The sequence below is a fragment of the Mustela lutreola genome, chromosome 14 (genome assembly GCF_030435805.1).
Source record: "Mustela lutreola isolate mMusLut2 chromosome 14, mMusLut2.pri, whole genome shotgun sequence".
Classification (NCBI taxonomy): Eukaryota; Metazoa; Chordata; class Mammalia; order Carnivora; family Mustelidae; genus Mustela; species Mustela lutreola.
In genome coordinates, this window is record NC_081303.1 from 38260954 (window position 1) to 38279025 (window position 18072).

General features: G+C 55.8%; 1 protein-coding gene across 1 annotated transcript in view; it reads left to right on the forward strand.

Moving 5' to 3' along the window:
- Positions 1–18072, forward strand: part of LOC131814452 (calpain-8-like) — an 80426-nt gene that overhangs the window by 10609 nt on the left and 51745 nt on the right. The window contains 10 exon segments of the mRNA XM_059145392.1: positions 2438–2556; positions 3076–3209; positions 3909–4077; positions 4912–5001; positions 6703–6788; positions 8688–8762; positions 9329–9444; positions 9447–9488; positions 11808–11983; positions 14109–14124. Coding sequence (XP_059001375.1) covers positions 2438–2556; positions 3076–3209; positions 3909–4077; positions 4912–5001; positions 6703–6788; positions 8688–8762; positions 9329–9444; positions 9447–9488; positions 11808–11983; positions 14109–14124 — 1023 coding nt within the window.

Sequence of the window (18072 nt, forward strand, 5' to 3'; positions counted from 1 at the left end):
CTCTGGAGCTCTGGGCCCAGAAGCAGATCTAAGACCCAGCCTGCGTTTCTTTTTATAAATCACAGCCTCCAGGGCTGGCTGGTACTTATGCCAGAGTTGTCCTTGGGGTCCTGGGTGGCCCTAGGGGGGTACAACTGTGCAGCGTCAGGCCTGTTCTCCCTAGGGAGCTCCCAGGCCCAACCCTGCAGCCACCACCACTCTGGGGAGGGACCAACCTGCCTGGATCTCCTTGCCATCAGTGGATGCAGAAGTCACTGAGGCTGCCGTCTCCCCTCCTTTCTGCCTCCAGGCTCTGTGCCACCCTCACAGCCCCCATGAATGCCCTCCGCTTAGGCTTCGTCTTCAACCTAGTAGTGGCTTAACTGTTATTCCTGCTCCTGTCACTGATCAGCCTCATAAAGGGGCTACTGCAGAGATCCCAGCACTTGACCTCATCTCTGTCCCTGCTTCCCTCACCTGTCCTTCAGCAAGTGGCCCAGGGGCAGCTCTACTTCTCCCCTTGGCAATTAGGAACTGCCCAATAAACTGGACCCTGAGTTCTTGCTACCTATGATTTATAATAACACTAGGTATTCAGACCTAAAGGGAATTTCTGATTTAGCACTTTCTGTTGTAAGAAAGCCTAACTCAGGATGACTGTCTCTTGGTGGACTTAAAACCAGAGCCCCTCATTGTTAGGGCTCGGGTTTGTTTGCTATTTACTGGAAGTCCTGAGGCCTTAGGGTGGAGGGGGGAAGGTTCTAGGGGGTCATTATTTAAGTGTAATTTAAAAAAATCTCTTTATTGTTTTAATAACTATTAAACCCATTACTTGTATTACCCAAATAAAACATAGGAAGAACAAAGCTTAGGTAGTTCCCTGACTTTCCCAGAGGCCAGTGACCCAGGACCCCCCCATTCTAGCTCTACAGTTAATCCAAACTCTAACCCACAGCCAGATCTGACTGGAAGGTGGCTGGCGAGGAGGGACTCGTCCATCAAGGTATTTCCCAGGTTTTCTGCCCACCTTACTCGCCACCAAAAGCCTCTTGTATCCAAACACCTCTTGGCTGCTTCTGGCAATTAAAACTATGGTCCAAGGTCAAAGCCATGTCCCTATGGAGAAGAACCCAACGATTGTGCCACAGGCTTCAAGGCAGGTCCCCAAACAAGTTCCTGAAATGTTCTGAGCAGCAGAATAGAAGTCCATCCCCCCAAGAGGACTTTGAAGGGGCATGTGCTGATTTGGATGTGTTCCTGAACCAACAGTCCACTCACGCCTGACAGTCCCTGGCAGGAATCCAAACACCCACCCCTTGGAGCCCCGCGCTTGCCCGAGTGCCAGGAGGACCTGTGCAGTGTCCTGAGTGAGGCAGATGAAAAGAAAATTAAGCTCCTCCAGCTGGGCAGCCCTGTTTGATGTCAGCAACTGAGGGACGTGGAGTTTCCGTGCCTTGAATTGTAATGCGTGAGGAGTTTCTGGGTGGGTGGATGGAGACCGCTCAGCCGGGCTCGAGAACATCAGAGGGGCTGCGAGGATGCGTGTGTCCTGCGGGGTGGATGTCGGAGGGGCTGCAGAGTGGTCACTCTGTCAGATCCCCCCCGGGGCCTGTGCTGGGAACCGTCACTCGCCATCTCTCCTGCTGCAGATGTTGGCAGACATGGGAGCTGTCATGCCTAGTGCATGTCCTCTTGGGCTCCCCATTCCCACAGACTGGGAGACTCAGGAGCAAACACACAGGGGCCACTGGGCATTTGTTCCAGACAAATCCATCGAGTCATTCGGACACTTGCTATTCATCAAGCCGGGCCCCCCTATGTGTCAGCCTCCTGCTGGGGGTGCCAGACCAGGAGTCCACATCCCTGCTGGCTGGAGGGCCCCGGGAGGTCACCCCGGGAGGCCGCCAAAGCGCTACTCAGTAGCGGCTGCTCGGGTGGGTGCTGTGACCCGGTGCACAGAGCTTAGGTACTGTCCGGTCTTAAGGAAACACAAAGAGACAGAGTGACTCGTGGCTGGAGAGAAGGAGCAGGTGGCCGAGCCGTGAGGTCTTGCTGGGGGAGGGAACAAAGCAGCCACTGCCCAAGGGGAAAGGCCAGGGCATCAGAGTTTGCCTGGAGGGCAGGTTCTTGGTGGGAGCAAAGGAATGAAAGCTGGAGACATGAGTGGGATCCGCCCTGTCTTCTTTCTTTGCGCTCTCCACCCCAACCATTGGTGCTTAGGGGTGGAGTGGTCAGGGTCCTGTGATGTAGGGGCGGGCAGAGAACATCCCGTCCTGAGGACGGGACTTTGAGTGACGCAGCAGGAGCCACCCGTGACCTTCAGACATGGGAGGATGATGGGGCATCTGACCTGGAAGGGGGCGAGGTGACGTGGGCTGGACGGAGCAGGGCGCTAAATGTCAGACTGGGCAGGGACATGCGGCAGGCCTGACCGGTGTGTCCCTGTGACTGGGTGCAGGTGACTGCTGGCTGCTGGCCGCCCTTGCCTCCCTAACCCTGAATGAAGGGCTGCTTCGCCGCGTGGTCCCCGGGGGCCAGGATTTCCAGCAGAACTACGCGGGGATCTTCCATTTTCAGGTACGGTGCTTGGGGCCCATGGTGACCCTGCAGCTACGCGGGGGTCGGGATACAGCCAGAAATCTGGCGTCTCTTCAATTCTTCACCCCTGATGGCCAGCTGCTGACCTGAAGTCTTCCCGAGGGTATAAACAGTGGAGTCAAGCACGTTTCATAGCTCAAGCGGGTTATACACTGTGTTCTTAGCAGAGAGCAAGTCAGAGAAAAGAAAACGTTGTTAAGAAGACTGTAAGGAAGAGGAAGGTACTCCATGTGTCAGCCCCCCGCGCTGCTCTGACCGTGTCATTTGGGAATCCTTCCCATGGGCTTGGGTCCCTCCCACATCCCCAAACCAGAGACCCCCAACGCGGGCGCCTTTGCTTATCACTCACACGCTGGATGCCCCGTGTCCTGTGTTCTCTGGCCTCTCCGGTGGGTGTGGATGGAAGACGCAGATCCTGCTCTTGGGGGGGCTTGGAGCTCGGCCCTCCACATGGGGTGATGTCTGAGGGGCCTCCGCCCCATGTCCCTTGCCCCCCAGTTCTGGCAGTATGGCGAGTGGGTGGAAGTGGTCGTGGACGACAGGCTGCCCACCAAGGATGGGGAGCTGCTCTTCCTCCACTCAGAGACGGGCAGCGAGTTCTGGGGAGCTCTGCTGGAGAAGGCCTACGCCAAGTGAGTAAGTGGTACAGGGCCGGGAGACCCCTGAGTCCCCGAGGATGGCACCTGCCCCACCCTGAACCCGGGGTGCCTGGCCGAGTCCCCCCAGCACCTGGACACCGGGGCCAGTAGCTCTCGGCTCAGCCCTGCCCCCGTGAGGTGTGGATCAAGGTGGGGGGGGGGTCAGCCCTACAGGTTCTTGGGGCCTCCCCATTCTCCTCCTTCAAATCTCAAAGTCAATTCCTAGGTTAAGGTGAGTTTTTCAAACAACCATGACGAGGAAGGAACAGATGCACTTCGGTGCTGAGGCCCCGTCCAGCTCTCACCGCCCCCTTTCTGCTGGAGTTCCATGCAGGAAGCCTTCTTTGTGGGTTCTCCTGATGCGTGTCGCCTACCCTGTCCTGCAACCCCATACCTTTCCAGCCTTCTTCCCAGAGTGAGCCCCCGGGGCACTCTCTCTACCCACGGCTGCCCAGGGTTCCAACCCCCAGGAACCCAGGAAGCCAGGGTCCGTGCTGGGAAGTCTGCACTTGGCTTCCTACAGGACTTGGAGGTGGGGGTGTGTGGCTTGGTGGGAGGTAGCCAGAGCTCCCTGTCAGCCCAAAGCAAAACTGGCAAAGGGCCCTCTCTTATCTTCCAGCCCACTCTGCATCCTAGCACCAGCCCACATGGCCCCTCCTCTGCAGATGATACACATTTTTTCTTTCCCTGCAGGCTCAATGGTTCGTATGAGGCTCTCACTGGAGGGTCCACGGTGGAGGGGTTTGAGGATCTCACTGGAGGCATTTCTGAGTTTTATGACCTGAAGAAGCCCCCAGCCCGCCTGTTTCAGATCATCCGGAAGGCCCTCCGCGCGGGGTCCCTGCTGGCCTGCTCCATTGACGTGAGTCTCCCTGCTCCCCACTGCATGGCAGGGAAGGGGCCAGAGCAGCATCTGGGGCTGAACTGTGGGCAAGTCTGGGGACGGAGGGGTCCCAGACCTTATTAGTGGGTAGCAAGTGGGTACATCGTGGGAGTCGCAGTCTGCAGTGCCAGGGAATGGCCCAAGAACGGAGACCTGACCCCTGGATCCAGCATCCCACCTTTGCTGCCCCTTCCCTGCTCAGTGATCGTGAAGCTTTAGGAAACAGATACATGGTGGGTGTGGGGGGGTACCCGATGGAGTTGGAGATCCCTGAGAAGAAGGGGAGCGGATCTGGAGCCAGGGTGCATGTGCTGCCTGGGTGGGGGGGCTGGTGGTCTGGGCCCAGGGGTGGCATGGACACTGGAGCTGGCGTGTTGTTCCTGCCCCTGTCTCTCCCTGACCTGGTGGCCTTGGGCACGCAAACAGTACGTCTCTGCCAAATCTCAGTTCGAGGGTTTGCCTGGTGGGGAGATGATGGGGGGCCTAGAGGGGGGCCTGCGGATGAGGAAGGGGGAGACATGGGAGAAGCAGTCTGGCCCAGTGCGACCTTCCCAGATAACTGGCCTTCTTCAAGCGGCAGGGAGTCATTCGGGGACCTGAGGTGACGCCCTGGTGTCTGGTGGCATTTAAATCCTGTAAGTCATGCTCCAGCCCCCGAGCCACATGGCGCCTGCCTGGAGCTGCAGGCCTGTTCAGAGGTCACCGAGGTCACCATTGCACCTGCACCCCAGTGTCCCCCAGCGGCCAGCCCCGACGGGGTCAGAGTCAGGGTCAGGGTCAGGGCCATCCTCTGTGGACTTCATCCCCAACCAGGTCTCCAGTGCAGCTGAAGCAGGAGCGGAGGCCACCACCTGCCAGAAACTGGTGAAGAGTCACGCCTACTCCATCACTGGGGTCCAAGAGGTAAAAGCTGGAGGAGAGGGGAGGGTAGCAGGTTGTGATACTGCATGCATCCAGGTCACCACAGAGAGCCTCCCGTCTGCTGAGGTCCCTCCCTGGCTGCCCAGGACGCCACCCGTGCATGGGTCCCTCTTGCTCATGGGCCCTTTGGACTCTTCCCCCTTGGAGATGGATCCCGCTGTCTGTCTGTGCCTCAACTCCCTGGGCTCCAGCAACATGCAGATGAGACGGGCTTGGGGTGGGAGGGTGGTTTTGGAGGAGGTTGTAAGATTGTCCGTTAGATTTTCTATGTGGGTTAAGAGGTGCGTGTGCACAGGTGGAAACCCGTAGGACCCCAAAGGGGATAAAGGCAGTGATGTCGGCTCCCCCAGGATGAGGCCCAATGGAGAAGGAGCCGTGCTGCTCCTTCCTCTCCAACCCAAGCAGAAAGCATGCGCTGTAGTTTTCACGACGTTTATTTACTATATTCTGCCCAGTTGGAAAAAGTGTTTGCAGTGACTTACAGTGACGTGTGCAGACACAATCAAAACACGAAACTGAAATCCACCAGACAATGCAGGCGAGAGACAGGGCTGCCCTCGAAAAATGAGCTTTGCTCTGGGCTTCCCGACGGCCAAGCAAAAAGGGAAATGAGACGGGATCTCAGTTTTTGTTGTATATGAAAACCCATGAGTGTTGTAATTCACCAACACGCTCTTCTGTAAAGTCATTTCCCAAGCAGAGACTGAACACACATGTGTAAGTGTGGGCGAGGGCATGACGGAGGACACGGAGGGGAGTGGGACACCCAACACCTGACATCCTTTGTGTGAGTGTGTGTGTGCGGAATGTGAACACGGGGGGCTCTAGTGGGGAAGGCAGTAAGTGTGAGCTTCCAGGTGTGTTTGCCGACATGCTGTCTGGGTGCCCATGCCCCTTCCACCATGTCCTGACCTCAGTGACCTGCGCCCTCTGCATCTAGGATTCCTGAGCTGTCCCAGAGAGGTAGCCACGGCACCCAGCTCCTGGGACAGCCACAGGGCTTCAGGGCAGTGATGGTGTGTTTGCAGTGTTTGGTGCCATGTGTGCTTCCTCCAGAGGGTACTCCCCGAACGCTGGCCACCGTGCTCTGTGGCTTATTGTCATTTCATCTGGTGGGTTAAGAGCTCAGTGAGTCTTAGTCAATTACAAAATTTGAGTGCATGTGAAAGCCGACACGAACTTGTTTGTGAGCCAGACACATGGTTTGTGGAAAACAAACCAAATTGTGGAAAACAGAGCAGTTGGCCATATCTGGAAAACGTGTTAAAACAAGGGTGTGGCTCTTTGGGGACATTTGGAAAGTGCAAGTCCTCAGGGAGCAGACGGGGGGTGGTGGTGGACATGGGGTCGCAGGCTGTGGGGAGGACGCAAGGATGGGGGCAGACGTGGGGGCGTGAGGGAGGTGCTGGGGCCTGGGGCTGGGGGTGGACGTGGGGCGCGGGGGCGGTGGGCATGGGACAGATTCGGGGTTGTGGGGAAGGTGTGGGGGCCTGGGGCAGGGGGTGGACGCGGGGAGTAGGGGGTGGACGTGGGGATGCAGTGGGGGGCAGGCACGGGGTGTGGGGCAGATGCGAGGGGTCAGGGAGGGAGGCGGTCACGAGGGTGTGGTGGGGGGTTGCGGACGCGGGGGCGCCGGGCAGGGGAGCCCAGAGGCTCAGGTGCTTCCGCATGTGGACCTTGCAGGTAAATTTCCGGGGTCGTCCCGAGAAGCTGATCAGACTCCGGAACCCGTGGGGCGAAGTGGAGTGGACAGGGGCTTGGAGTGACGAGTAGGTTCTTGGTCCCCATCCTCACCCCGTGCTGTGGAAAGGCGGCTCACAAAACACAGCGCTCATGAAACCTGGGGCCCCGTGAGCACGGCTGTGTTTTCGGAGCCCAGCAGCCGGTCAGGAAGGAGAACTGCTGGGCTCCTGCTGAGCAAAGCACGCCTCAGGCAGCTGGAGTCTGGCCTCTGGGTCTCTGCTTGGCCTTTGCAGGCTTGGCAGCTCTGTCTCCAGAATGTTTTCCTGTTTCCCACCTGCCACACAGTGGTGATTGCCAGGGGAGGCCAGACCCGTGAGATCCCGCGCCTCCCACTGCAGACCGTCTCTCAGACAAAGGCCAAGCCCCCAGTGCCCAGTGGAGGAAGCAGGATCCGGCCCTAGGGGCCAGCTGGTGGCAGATAGCAGCGGGCATCTGGGAGGGCTGCTTGCTCTTTCCTGACAAGGTCATGGGGGGGGGGCAGACAGGCTTCCCTCACCCAGGCCTCCTGCCACTGAGGAAGCACCTGGGAAATGGGGTGTCCCTAAGCACTCGGGTAACGCCCTGTTGTGCCCGCCCTTGCCCGCCAAAATGGCAGGACGTGGCCAGTCACCGCACATTTCCCTTCAGGTGTGTGCCACAGAGAGAGGTAGGTCCCGAGGGCAACAGACGCTGATTCCGCTACCGGCATTGGAGCGAAACCCGAAACCTCCTTTCCACCATCTGCCCAGGAAGGGCGCCCCCGCAGAACGAAATCAACGCTCTGACTTTTGGCCATTTCAGCGGACAGCTCTTTAGCAAGCTGCCCAGAGGGCTTCTGTGACCCCATCTCCTTCCCTGACAATCCCCCCCTCCCGGCCCAGTCTCTGAGAGGCTGCGGCAGGTGCGAAGGGGGGTGGTGTCGGCGGGTGAGGGCTGAACTCCAGCAGCTGGAGACACAGCTGGGACCATTTTTGTAGCAGCCGGTGGGGCAGGAGGACACTGGGTCTCTGAGCCACAGCTCTAAGTCAGCCCAATGTCCAGTTAACTTAAACAATCTAAATTTGTCTTAGGCTCAAAACCCAATTGGGAGATTTGATTCAGATCCAGAATTCTCTAACTTGTCTAATCTTTGTTTACAGCAAGAACATTCTGAGATTTGGGTCTGATGGGTGAAAGTTTCCCTGAGCTGAAGGCGTCCTGGGTTCCCTCCTGCATGACCCCTGTGGTCCTGTATGGCTGGACTTTCCTGGGGGAGGGTAGAGTTCGTGGTTTGCTGAAGGCATCCAGGGAAGGGACATTTTTATACCATTCGGTTCCTAGAAGCTGCACACTTATTTCAGGAGACCGAGCTTGGTAAAGGTCAGGCAGGAGGCTGGAGACGTCATTTGAATATACGTCTATGACATATATGGCCATTGCCACGGAAAGGCCATAACAGGAGGCCTCACGGGTGACACGACTTCAGGAAAATTGCTGCCCGACTGGGCCTGATGGCTGTCACTGGCGGCTCGGGAAACGGATGATGCACCTATGCCCAGAGAGTGTCTGACTCCCCCAGGGTCCTCACCTGAGGGATGAGCCAGAATGACAACCAGCCCATGGACCAGGGGTGCACGCCTGACAGGCAGCCTCATCCATCTTCTCATGGACCTGCAGCCCTGTCACGGCGTGTGGCAGTTTCAGCTAGAAATGAAGGTTCCCTGGCAGTGAAATTAAGGCAATGTCCCAGCTGCATGACTGCGGTCCATGTCGTCGGTCCGCATCCCTCCCGGGATGCGTGTCCCCCTCCCCAACCACTGCCGGCCTGCTAGGGTCTGGCTCATGACCGTCTCCGCCCTCCGGGGGCCGTCTAGCTTCAGGAACCTGTGTGCTGCAGCGAACCTTTCACAAATGACCTACCTTGGCTTCTCTTTTTAAAGATTTTAAATTTTTACGATTTCCTCCAGTGCCCCAGAGTGGAATGACATAGACCCCAGGCAGAAGGCGGAGCTGGATAAGAAAGCGGAGGATGGCGAGTTCTGGTGAGCACCATCTGCAGGAAGTTGTCCTTCCCAGCGGCTTCACTCCCCCGGCAACCAGGGTTTCAGGAAGCCCATGTGGCTCCTGCTGGGGGTGTCCTTCTTCTCCCCCTTCACCCTTAGGCTGTCCGACCTCAGGGACTGCATGTGTCCCTGTCTCTGCTGCCCCGCCCCCTCATGAGGCAGAGCACCAATCCCATCTCAGCAAGTTGGGCTTAGCCACGTGACAGGGTGACTTCCTTTGTGGGTGGGCTAGGACAGATGACAGGGACATCCCTTGAACATGACATGGTTTAGGGACATCTCTGCTGGGCAGACTTAAATTGGAGGACTTAAGTCTCTGCAGATTCTGAGGTGCCTGGCCCCGGTGGCAGGGGCCCATTTACTGTTCTGTCCCTCTGCCTGGTTGTTAGACGTGCGAGGGGCGCTCTCTAATGAAACAGAGATGCCAACGGTAGCCAGGGACTTGGACAGTGGCCCCGTAGACATGACAGGGTCAGAGCTGGTCCCTTGCTCTGTCCTGGAACCTGCCCTGTGAACCCAGAGCCCTCTGATCCTTCTGCCCCCAGGATGTCATTTTTGGATTTCCTGGAGCAGTTCTCCCGGCTGGAGATCTGCAACTTCTCCCCAGCCTCCCTGAGTAGCGAGGAGCTACACAAATGGGACCTGGTCCTGTTCAATGGCCGCTGATGCGGGGCTCCACCTCTGGGGGCCACACCAACTTCCCAGGTGAGCTGGACAGAGGGCTGCGGGGCCCCAAGTCCTTTTGGCCTGTCCCCCCTGGGCTGCACAATGCCTCAGCCTGTTCACTGGCTCCTGGTGCCCCGCAGGGGCCCAGCTTCTCCCTGGGCTTGGAGGCCAGGGCGGCAGGGTGGACAATGGTTCTGCAGCCCCCGGCTGAGGCTGGAGCTCAGCCAACAGGGTTCTGTAGCCTCCACGCTTCCCCCACCTGCCCCTGCCCCCCAAGGATGCCTCGTGCTCACTGTGCTCCTTTCTCACTCTTCTCCTGGTCCCTGCTGGACACGCATCCCCCTGAGATGCGTCCTGAGATGCGTGGACCCTGTGTTGCTCCAGTAGATCACGCCATGCTAAGTCTGTGTGCCCTAGCTGAACCCGGAGGGTGGGGTAGAGCGGCCTGAGCCTGGGGGCCCGTGATGGCCACTCCTTCCTCCTGTGGGAGCCACTGGAGCTCCACCCCGGGAGGATATCTGGGCAACCCCTGCCTCTGCCCTAACTGGGGGGCTCTCGTCTCATTGTGGGTGGGGAGCCCTCCCCGGTTCCCTGGACATCACTGACGCATCCGACATAGGCTCCTCTCGGGCCGAGACAGCCGAGGCAGCAGGAAGAAGATGCAGAAAAAACGACCCACCTCCCAAAGGAGAAATAAAGGAAAGCAAAGCCTGCTCCCTCTGTCCCCCCAGCCCCCCAGCCCCTCTGTCCCCCCAGCCTGTCTGCCCCCCAAGCTCCTCTGCCCGCCCAGCCCCCCAGCCCACCCAGCCTCCCGCTCCCGGCTCTGACGCTGATCATTGCAGGGCTGCGCTCCGAGTTCTAATAAAATCCCATGTCCGTGCAGGCTGGGTTCCGACCACCGTGTGTCTCTTCTTCACTCCCCACCCACCGCCCACCGTCCAGCCCAGAGCTCCGCGCCTGGCGGCAGCTTGGCTCACCAGCTGCAGGGCCCTGGGAGGCTCGTTTTCCTCTGCGGCGCCGCCGTGTTGCTTGGTCCGCACAATGCAGGGTTAACGCCCACCAGGCAAGGCGCAATGTAAACCCATGGTGTTCTGTAAGTGTAGGGCATTATGTTTGTAGCTCATTCTCTTCCTCCAGTTCTGTTAAGGAGTAAACAAAGAAATGTAGGGATTGCCATGACGTTGCATTTGGAAGAAATTAAAATACGTCCACCATTAGCGAGCGCTTAGAAAACGGGTAGGAGATGGGCCTGGATTGCTTTGGCAGCGCGGAACCGTTGGGGGCGCCCTGAGGTATCCGCCCCCAATCACCGTCTCCACCCCATCGGCACAGTCACCTAGTCACCTAGCTGTCTGGAAGGGACCGACTGTGCCTGGCCCTTTTGTAATGATGTTCTGTACGTCCACATGGGAAGCTGCAGAGACTTGACCTTGCAGTCTGCGCTTGTGCCCCAGACAGTCTGGACGTGAAGGTTCTGATGGAGAGGAGGGATTGAGTAGGAAACGTTCTGGTTAAGTCCGTGGCTCTTGGTCTCCTGTGCATGCCTTGTTATCTCATCGAGTTGGACCCTCATTTAGGGCATGTGAGGACCACCCCCACAGGCGGTCCTCCCCTGGGCCACATCAGTATTTCAAAACTGCTGAGGCCCGTCTTCTTCATTTACACACTGCTGCCCAACTGTGTGCACTCCCTTGATCCGCTGGACCTCTCTGTGCCTCGGAATGTGTAGTCGCTGTTTTGAAAGAGTTTTAAAAAGTTCTCTTTGAAGGGAAGCCATCTTTTAGAGTACCCATAGGTGGTGTGGCTTGTGTTCTTTTTAATTATCTCTCATGCATATTCAGTGACTTACCAGGGAGAGATGGTATCTCAATGCTCCAGCCATCTGGCTGAGGGGCAGAGGGTCAGCCCCCATGGCTGGAGGGGACAGACGCCCACCAGACCCGTTGTCTCCAGAGCCTGTGAGCAGAGGCCTCCTGAGACGTGACTCCCCTCACACCCCGAGATATTCCTCCCTGAGAGGGGCTCATCTTCACAGGCCAGGAGCTTAGAACTGGAAGACTTGGGGGTCACTCGTGAGCATTCCAGGGCAGCCCTGGCCCATCAGACCTCGAGTATTCCCAGTCAGACGGCGCTGTGCAAAGTTTCCGGATGCCACGGGATGCGTCTGCCAGTGTGTAGGAGGGGAGGGGGGCAGGGAAGGAGGGCGTGCTCGCCACGCTGGGAGCAAAACTTGCCCAGGCCCACTGACTGCCAGCCGCACCCTCTCTGGGGCGACCAAGGCTCTTCCCTTGTGTTCTTTCCCGCCTCCTCACCCCCCAAGGGGGAAACCATGCCCGGCGACCTCCTGGAGACCTCCAGCCACTTACTGGACCAATCCCCAGTTCGGAATCCATCTGGCCTAAGTGGATGACAGCCAGGAGGGGGGCGTCGGCGAACCCCACTGCACGGTGCTGCTGGGTCTGATGCAGAAGAATTGTCGGTGCCGGAAGAGGATAGGACAGGGTACGCTCAGCATCTGCTAGGCTGTCTACAAGGTACTTGGAGCTGGGTCACTTTTTACCGCACATTGGATGTCTTTGGTTGGACGCTGTTGGCTGGGAATCGGGGTGCATCTTTCCTGCCACTTGAATGGTCCTCATCAAGCACTCTTCTTGCCCCCCTGAATGCCTCTCCCATTGGCCTTCCGGAGGCCTGAATTCCACTATTAGAGATTCATTCCTATGGCTCACATTTCTGCTGTTAATATTCAGATGCGAAATTCCTTGAACTCTGCCTGTCATCAAGGGCTCAGGTTACTGCTTTAGACTTCCCAAGTCTAGGCTTCTCAGGGGACAGGAGCCAAGAAAGGGGGGCACAAGGCATTTGAAAGTGGAAGGGAGGCTGGGTATGGGAGGCTGTAGATTCTCCTTTCCTCCCGAGCTGGGCGACCTTGAGACAGGCAGGCATGGCTGGGGCGAGGGAGCCACACAGCCACCTTTGGTCTGGGTGCCTCTGGCTTGGGGACCACAGCCCTGTCCAGGCTGCAGTGCACCTCACAGATGTGTTGAAGCAAGGCCTTTGGCGCTCGATAAGCCCAGCCAGGAACAAATCACAATCTACTTTTTATACTGCCAAAGACTCCTTGTAACAAGTTCCAGAGGGATTCATGGTGGCTGTCGTTAGGTAATTTTGTGAAGAATGAATTTCTTGAGAAAGATACAATTTTAATCAGGAAGAGCAAGAACCAGCTGGAGGCCCAGTGTACATTAATGCATGATGAAGAAGTGTTGTGATAAGAAGCCAGTTGCCAAGCTCATAGCCCCTGCGGCCCCTTTCTTCCCTCCACCTTGGAACTTACAGTTTTAGAGTTCAGGATGTGGTATGTGCATCTCTCATGGTGGAAAAAGGTTGAAACCTAATCCTGGCTTGATGGCGGGAGAAAGAATTTCAAATAAATACACCCACTTCTCTCCCAGCTTGGCCCTTCCACCCCACCTAGAGCCTGATGTCCCCAGACCAGATCCTGCTCATGGGGACGAACCCCCGGAAGGCGCCCTGCGTGCATTCAAGAGTGTCCACCTGGAATCATGGGGGGCACCTGGGGCTGTAGGGGGCACCTGGGGTCATAGGGAGCACCTGGGGTTTTAGGAAACACCTGTTCGTAAGGGGGCACCTGGGGTCATAGGGGACACCTGGGGTCATACGGAGTACCTGGGGTTGTAGGGAGAACCTGGGGTCATAGGGGGCAATTGGGGTTGTAGGGACCACCTAGGTTGTAGGAAGCTCCTGGTCATAGGGGAGGTCACCTGGGGCCATAGGAGCAGCTGGTGTTGTAGAGGACACCTGGGGTCATAGGGAGCACCTGGGGTTGTAGGAGTCACCTGGGGTTGCAGGAAACACATGGTCATAAGGGGGCACCTGGAGTCATAGGGGACATCTGGGGCCATAGGGGGCATCCGGGGTCATAGGGGGCACATGGGTTGTAGGAAGCACCTGGGGTTGTAGGGGGCATGTGGGGTCATAGGGAAAACCTGGGATCATAGGGGTCCTGGGGTCATAGGGGACGGACATGTGGGGTCACAGGGAGCTTTTGGGGCCATAGGGGGCACCTGGGGTTGTAGGAAGCACCTAGTCATAGGGGGGCACCTGGGGCTATAAGGGGCACCTGGGGTTGCAGGGGCACCGTTCTGTGACCCCTATAACTTACTACTAAGGCTCCGTGTCCGCAATCTGGATACCTGTGTAGGTCACCAGTTGGGGAGCAACCCCGATGCCCCAAGGCTGAAGAGCCCCGCCTGTCTGCCTGGTCCCTGTCCCCTGTCATTTTCCTGCTATGACCACAGGCTCAGGCCAGGCAGGATTTTCACTGGGGCTTGGGATCCTGCATTTCTTTCCACAGACCTCGCCATTCTGGGTCTAGGTGCTGGTGTGCAGGTCTGAGAGCTATTAGCTCTCATCAAGATCCAGCTCATCCCTCCTGAACATGTGGGGTCCTGACCAATCACACGCCTGGAAAATAAAAAATCCAGCCCCTCCCCCTTCAGACTTCCAGTGTGAAGTGATCTCAGTCGGCCTCGAGTTCACCCAGGACAGTCTGTCTGCAGGATGTGGGGAGGGTCGCAGGGCATGGAGGGCGAGCCTCGCTGTCGTGGATGACTGCTCTTTCCTTCTGCTCCGCAGGTCCCCAAAGAGGTATGTGAGCACTGACTGGGGTGCCTTCCTTTGGGAAGATGTGGCTTGGCGGCCTCAGAGGGAAGTGGGTTCTCCTACACACTCTGGTGAGCCAGTGACCCTGGCAGGTGGCAGAGATGACGCTGGGTCCCACCCCAGTGGGACCTCCCCGCCCCCCCGGGGGGGGATAGTGGTGACGTTTGCCCCCGTGTGCCTGGTAGAGGGCATGCCCCGGGGTCCTCTAGCCACAGGAACAAATGTCCTGATCTCTGATAAGAAAAGGAAGCACCAACTTTATCTGATTGGCTTTGGGCCCTTCCATGTTTCCTCAGTGACACAGCATCATGTCACACTTAATATCCAGGGTTTCCTGCTGATGCTCCCCTGGCTCCCCTATCCCTGGCTGGTAGAAGGGAGAGCCCCCACAGGCAGCGCCTCTGGGCAGGGGAGGAGGCCTGGCCCGTGGGAGCCAGTCTCCCCGGGAGCCCCTCCATGGCTGCACCCTGGACCCCTCTGGGTATGGAGGCTGCATCCCAGATGTTTCACTGCAGAATCTTGGGGGTGATTCCGGCCTGCAGCCGAGATTGGGAACCACGGTTCCATGGTGGGCCCCCTCTGGGGTTGACTGTGCTAATGACGTGGGGGCTGTGCCTTTCCCGTGGCATCGTACCCCCCACTTCGCTGGTCCTCATGCTCCACCAGCTCTGTGGCATGTGACAAGGGGGCCCACATCCTCAGGACCCTGTCGGTGCCACGGGCCACCTGCCTGCTGGTCCGGGACTCACGTTGCATGTTATGAGCTCACGCGGAGGTAGTATGGGTTAGAAAATCAAAATCATTTGTCATTTCACAACTGTTGGAACCCAGTGTCCCAGAGACAGACCAGGTGTGGTCAAGGGTGTAGACACAAGGGGACCCTGTGCACTGTTGGTGGGAATGGAAATTGGTCTAGCCACGGTGACAAACATGGAGGCTCATGAAAAAAATAAACACAACTACCACATGACTCCCTAATTGCTCTACAGAGTATTTATTTGGAGAACACAAAACACTACCTCAAAAAGAGAAATGCACTCCCATATTCACTGCAGTACTATTCACAATAGCCAAACATGGAAACATAGACCTTGGGATCATCTAAGTCATGGAATATTCTGTGCAGCATAGAGACTAAACCTAGCCCTGCAGGATGGGGTACATGTTCCCCGCTATTTGAAAGTACATTTTTCCTAAGAAACTGTTCACAGCAGAATTGGTGTAAAGAAGGAGTTACCATTAAATTATACAGAAAACTAGTTGATACAAAAGTTGGGTATTCATCCTGTCTGATGGCTGCATAATATTCCATTGTATTTATGGACCGTATCTTCTTTATCCATTCATCTGTTGAAGGGCATCTTGGCTCTTTCCACAGTTTGGCGACTGTGGCCATTACTGCTATGAACATTGGGGTACATATGGCCCTTCTTTTCACTACATCTGTATCTTTGGGGTAAATAGCCAGTAGTGCAATTTCAGGGCCATAGGGTAGCTCTATTTTTAATTTCTGGAATCTTCACACTGTTTTCCAAAGTGGCTGCATAAATAATGAATCTTGCAACACTGAAAAAATAAAATAAAATAATTAAAAATTAAAAAAATAAATAAATACTGACAGTACATATATTTTGGGGGGGATTCCTTAGACATTTTTTAAAATTAATTAATTTTTTTCAGTGTAACAGTATTCATTGTTTTTGCACCACACCCAGTGCTCCATGCAACCCGTGCCCTCTATAATACCTACCACCTTGCTCCCCCAACCTCCCACCCCCTGCCCCTTCAAAACCCTCAGATTGTTTTTCAGAGTCCATAGTCTCTCATGGTTCACCTCCCCTTCCAATTTCCCTCAACTCCCTTCTCCTCTCCATCTCTCCTTGTCCTCCATGCTATTTGTTATGCTCCACAAGTAAGTGAAACCATATGATAATTGACTCTCTCTGCTCTGACAGTACATATTTAAAAAAGAAGAAGAAGAAGAAGAAGAAGAAGAAGGAGAAGGAGAAGGAGAAGGAGAAGGAGAAGGAGAAGGAGAAGGAGAAGAAGAAGAAAAGAACAAGAAAAGAAAAGAAGAAAAGAAAAACTAGTGAGCATGCTCAAACTCCAAAAATTCCTTCTCTTTGACCTTTCTTAGGCCTCAGGACACAACATCCTAACAGATGCCCAAAGAAAATGGAAATAAGACAGCAGATGCTCACAGACACAATTCAAAGTGCTGGCAGCTGGATGCAGAGAGTAGTGCCCAGAAAGGAGCTGAATGGGGGTGCATGCCTCCTCGGTGGTGGTTCCCCACAGAACAGATACTGAATGCGATGCTCACTTTTCAACTCTTTTCATAAGAGGGAAATCTTCTTCAGGTTTTTTTCTACTACTGAAGCTGAGTAATAACATAGATCTTTTCAAAAAGCCAAGTGTCTTACCATGAACTTTGAGAAAAGTTAGGGAGACTTTTACTTGAAAGTTGCTAAGGGGATGTTATAAGTTCTCCTGGACACAAACATCCACTGTGAAAGGCACCTGCCTCAGCAGGAGTAACAAAGACTACCTCCTGCCTTCTCCTTCCCCTTGCTCGGGGAAGGAGCTGGGAGTTACCTCAATTTCTCCTTTCTCCCATTCCCAACATCTAACCCATTGGCAAATCCTGTGAGTTCCATCTTCAACAGGTTCCCAGAACAGGGCTAACCACTCCTTCCAAGACCAACAGTCTGGTCCACGCTGGAGCCCATCTCTTGCCTGAGTTTCAGGAAAACTTCATTGTTGACCTCCCTTGCTCATCCTCAACCCTGGGACTTCTGCTCGCAGCATTGTAGCCAGGATGGCCCAGTGAAACAGGGTCCCATGTGGTTATGGCCCTGCAATGGCTGTCACCCTACCGTCACCTCCCTGAGGTCATGTCCTAAGCTGTCTACTGTGGCCACAGGGCCTTGTTGCTGTTCCTGGACATACCTCGCATGCTCCTGCCCCTAGGCCTTTACATATGCTTTTCCTTCCATTTAGAAGGCTCTTGATGTGACATCACTCACCTTCTTTAGATCTTGACTCGAGTATCACCTTCCTGGTGAAGTCCCACCTGGCCCCTATGTTGGTAGCAAGCAATACCCCCACTCTCCCGTCAGCACCCCAGCCCTGTCTCCAGAGCAGTTATATATTTTATAGTTCCAGAGCAGTTATCACACTCACTAGTCCATCTGGGCAAGGGAGAAATAGAGGCCTACATGGATGATTTCACCACTGACTCCTTCTGATTTCCTAGTCCAGAGCTCTGGGGGGGAAAAGGTGACCAGAGCTCTTGCACAGCCAGGATGTCCTGCCAAAAAGGTCCACCGACTGCATCCTGAACACCGTCAGGAAAATAAGCGATAAGAGGAATCCACTTGTACATGAAAACTGAAACCAGACACCTTCCTTCATTACAGGTGAGCACATACACTTCCTCTCCTTGCCTCAGGTGCTCATCTGAGGAAGCTGAGCAGAGAAGCATCCCAGGGTCCAAATCTCCCTCTGGCCAAAGTCCTGGGAAACAGAATCTCTCCTCTCTGCACCAGCCACCTGTGATTGAAGTCCAGCATCCTCCTAAGGTGGGGCAGAATGGTGCACCAGTCCCTCTTTCCTGGGACATCATCACAAACTAGGCTTTTGAGCAGTTTTCAGGAAGGAACCTGCACCAGCCACAGCAGCAGGCCACCCAGGCTCAGCCTCAGTCCCGCACATCAGGCCCCGCATGGAACTGGAGCTTTATGGAGACTGAGTGTAATGGCTTTATGGCCTCAGAGCGTAATGACAGGAGCTGAGATTTCAGATTTCAAATGAAAACTGGCCTCTTCCCCACTGCACAGGAACGTGGAGAGAGGATTTCTCAGGGGTGTGGCTCTGGAAGAAGTGGTTCTGTTGGCTTAATTCACAGACACCAGGCAGAGGACACCTGCTGCACCTC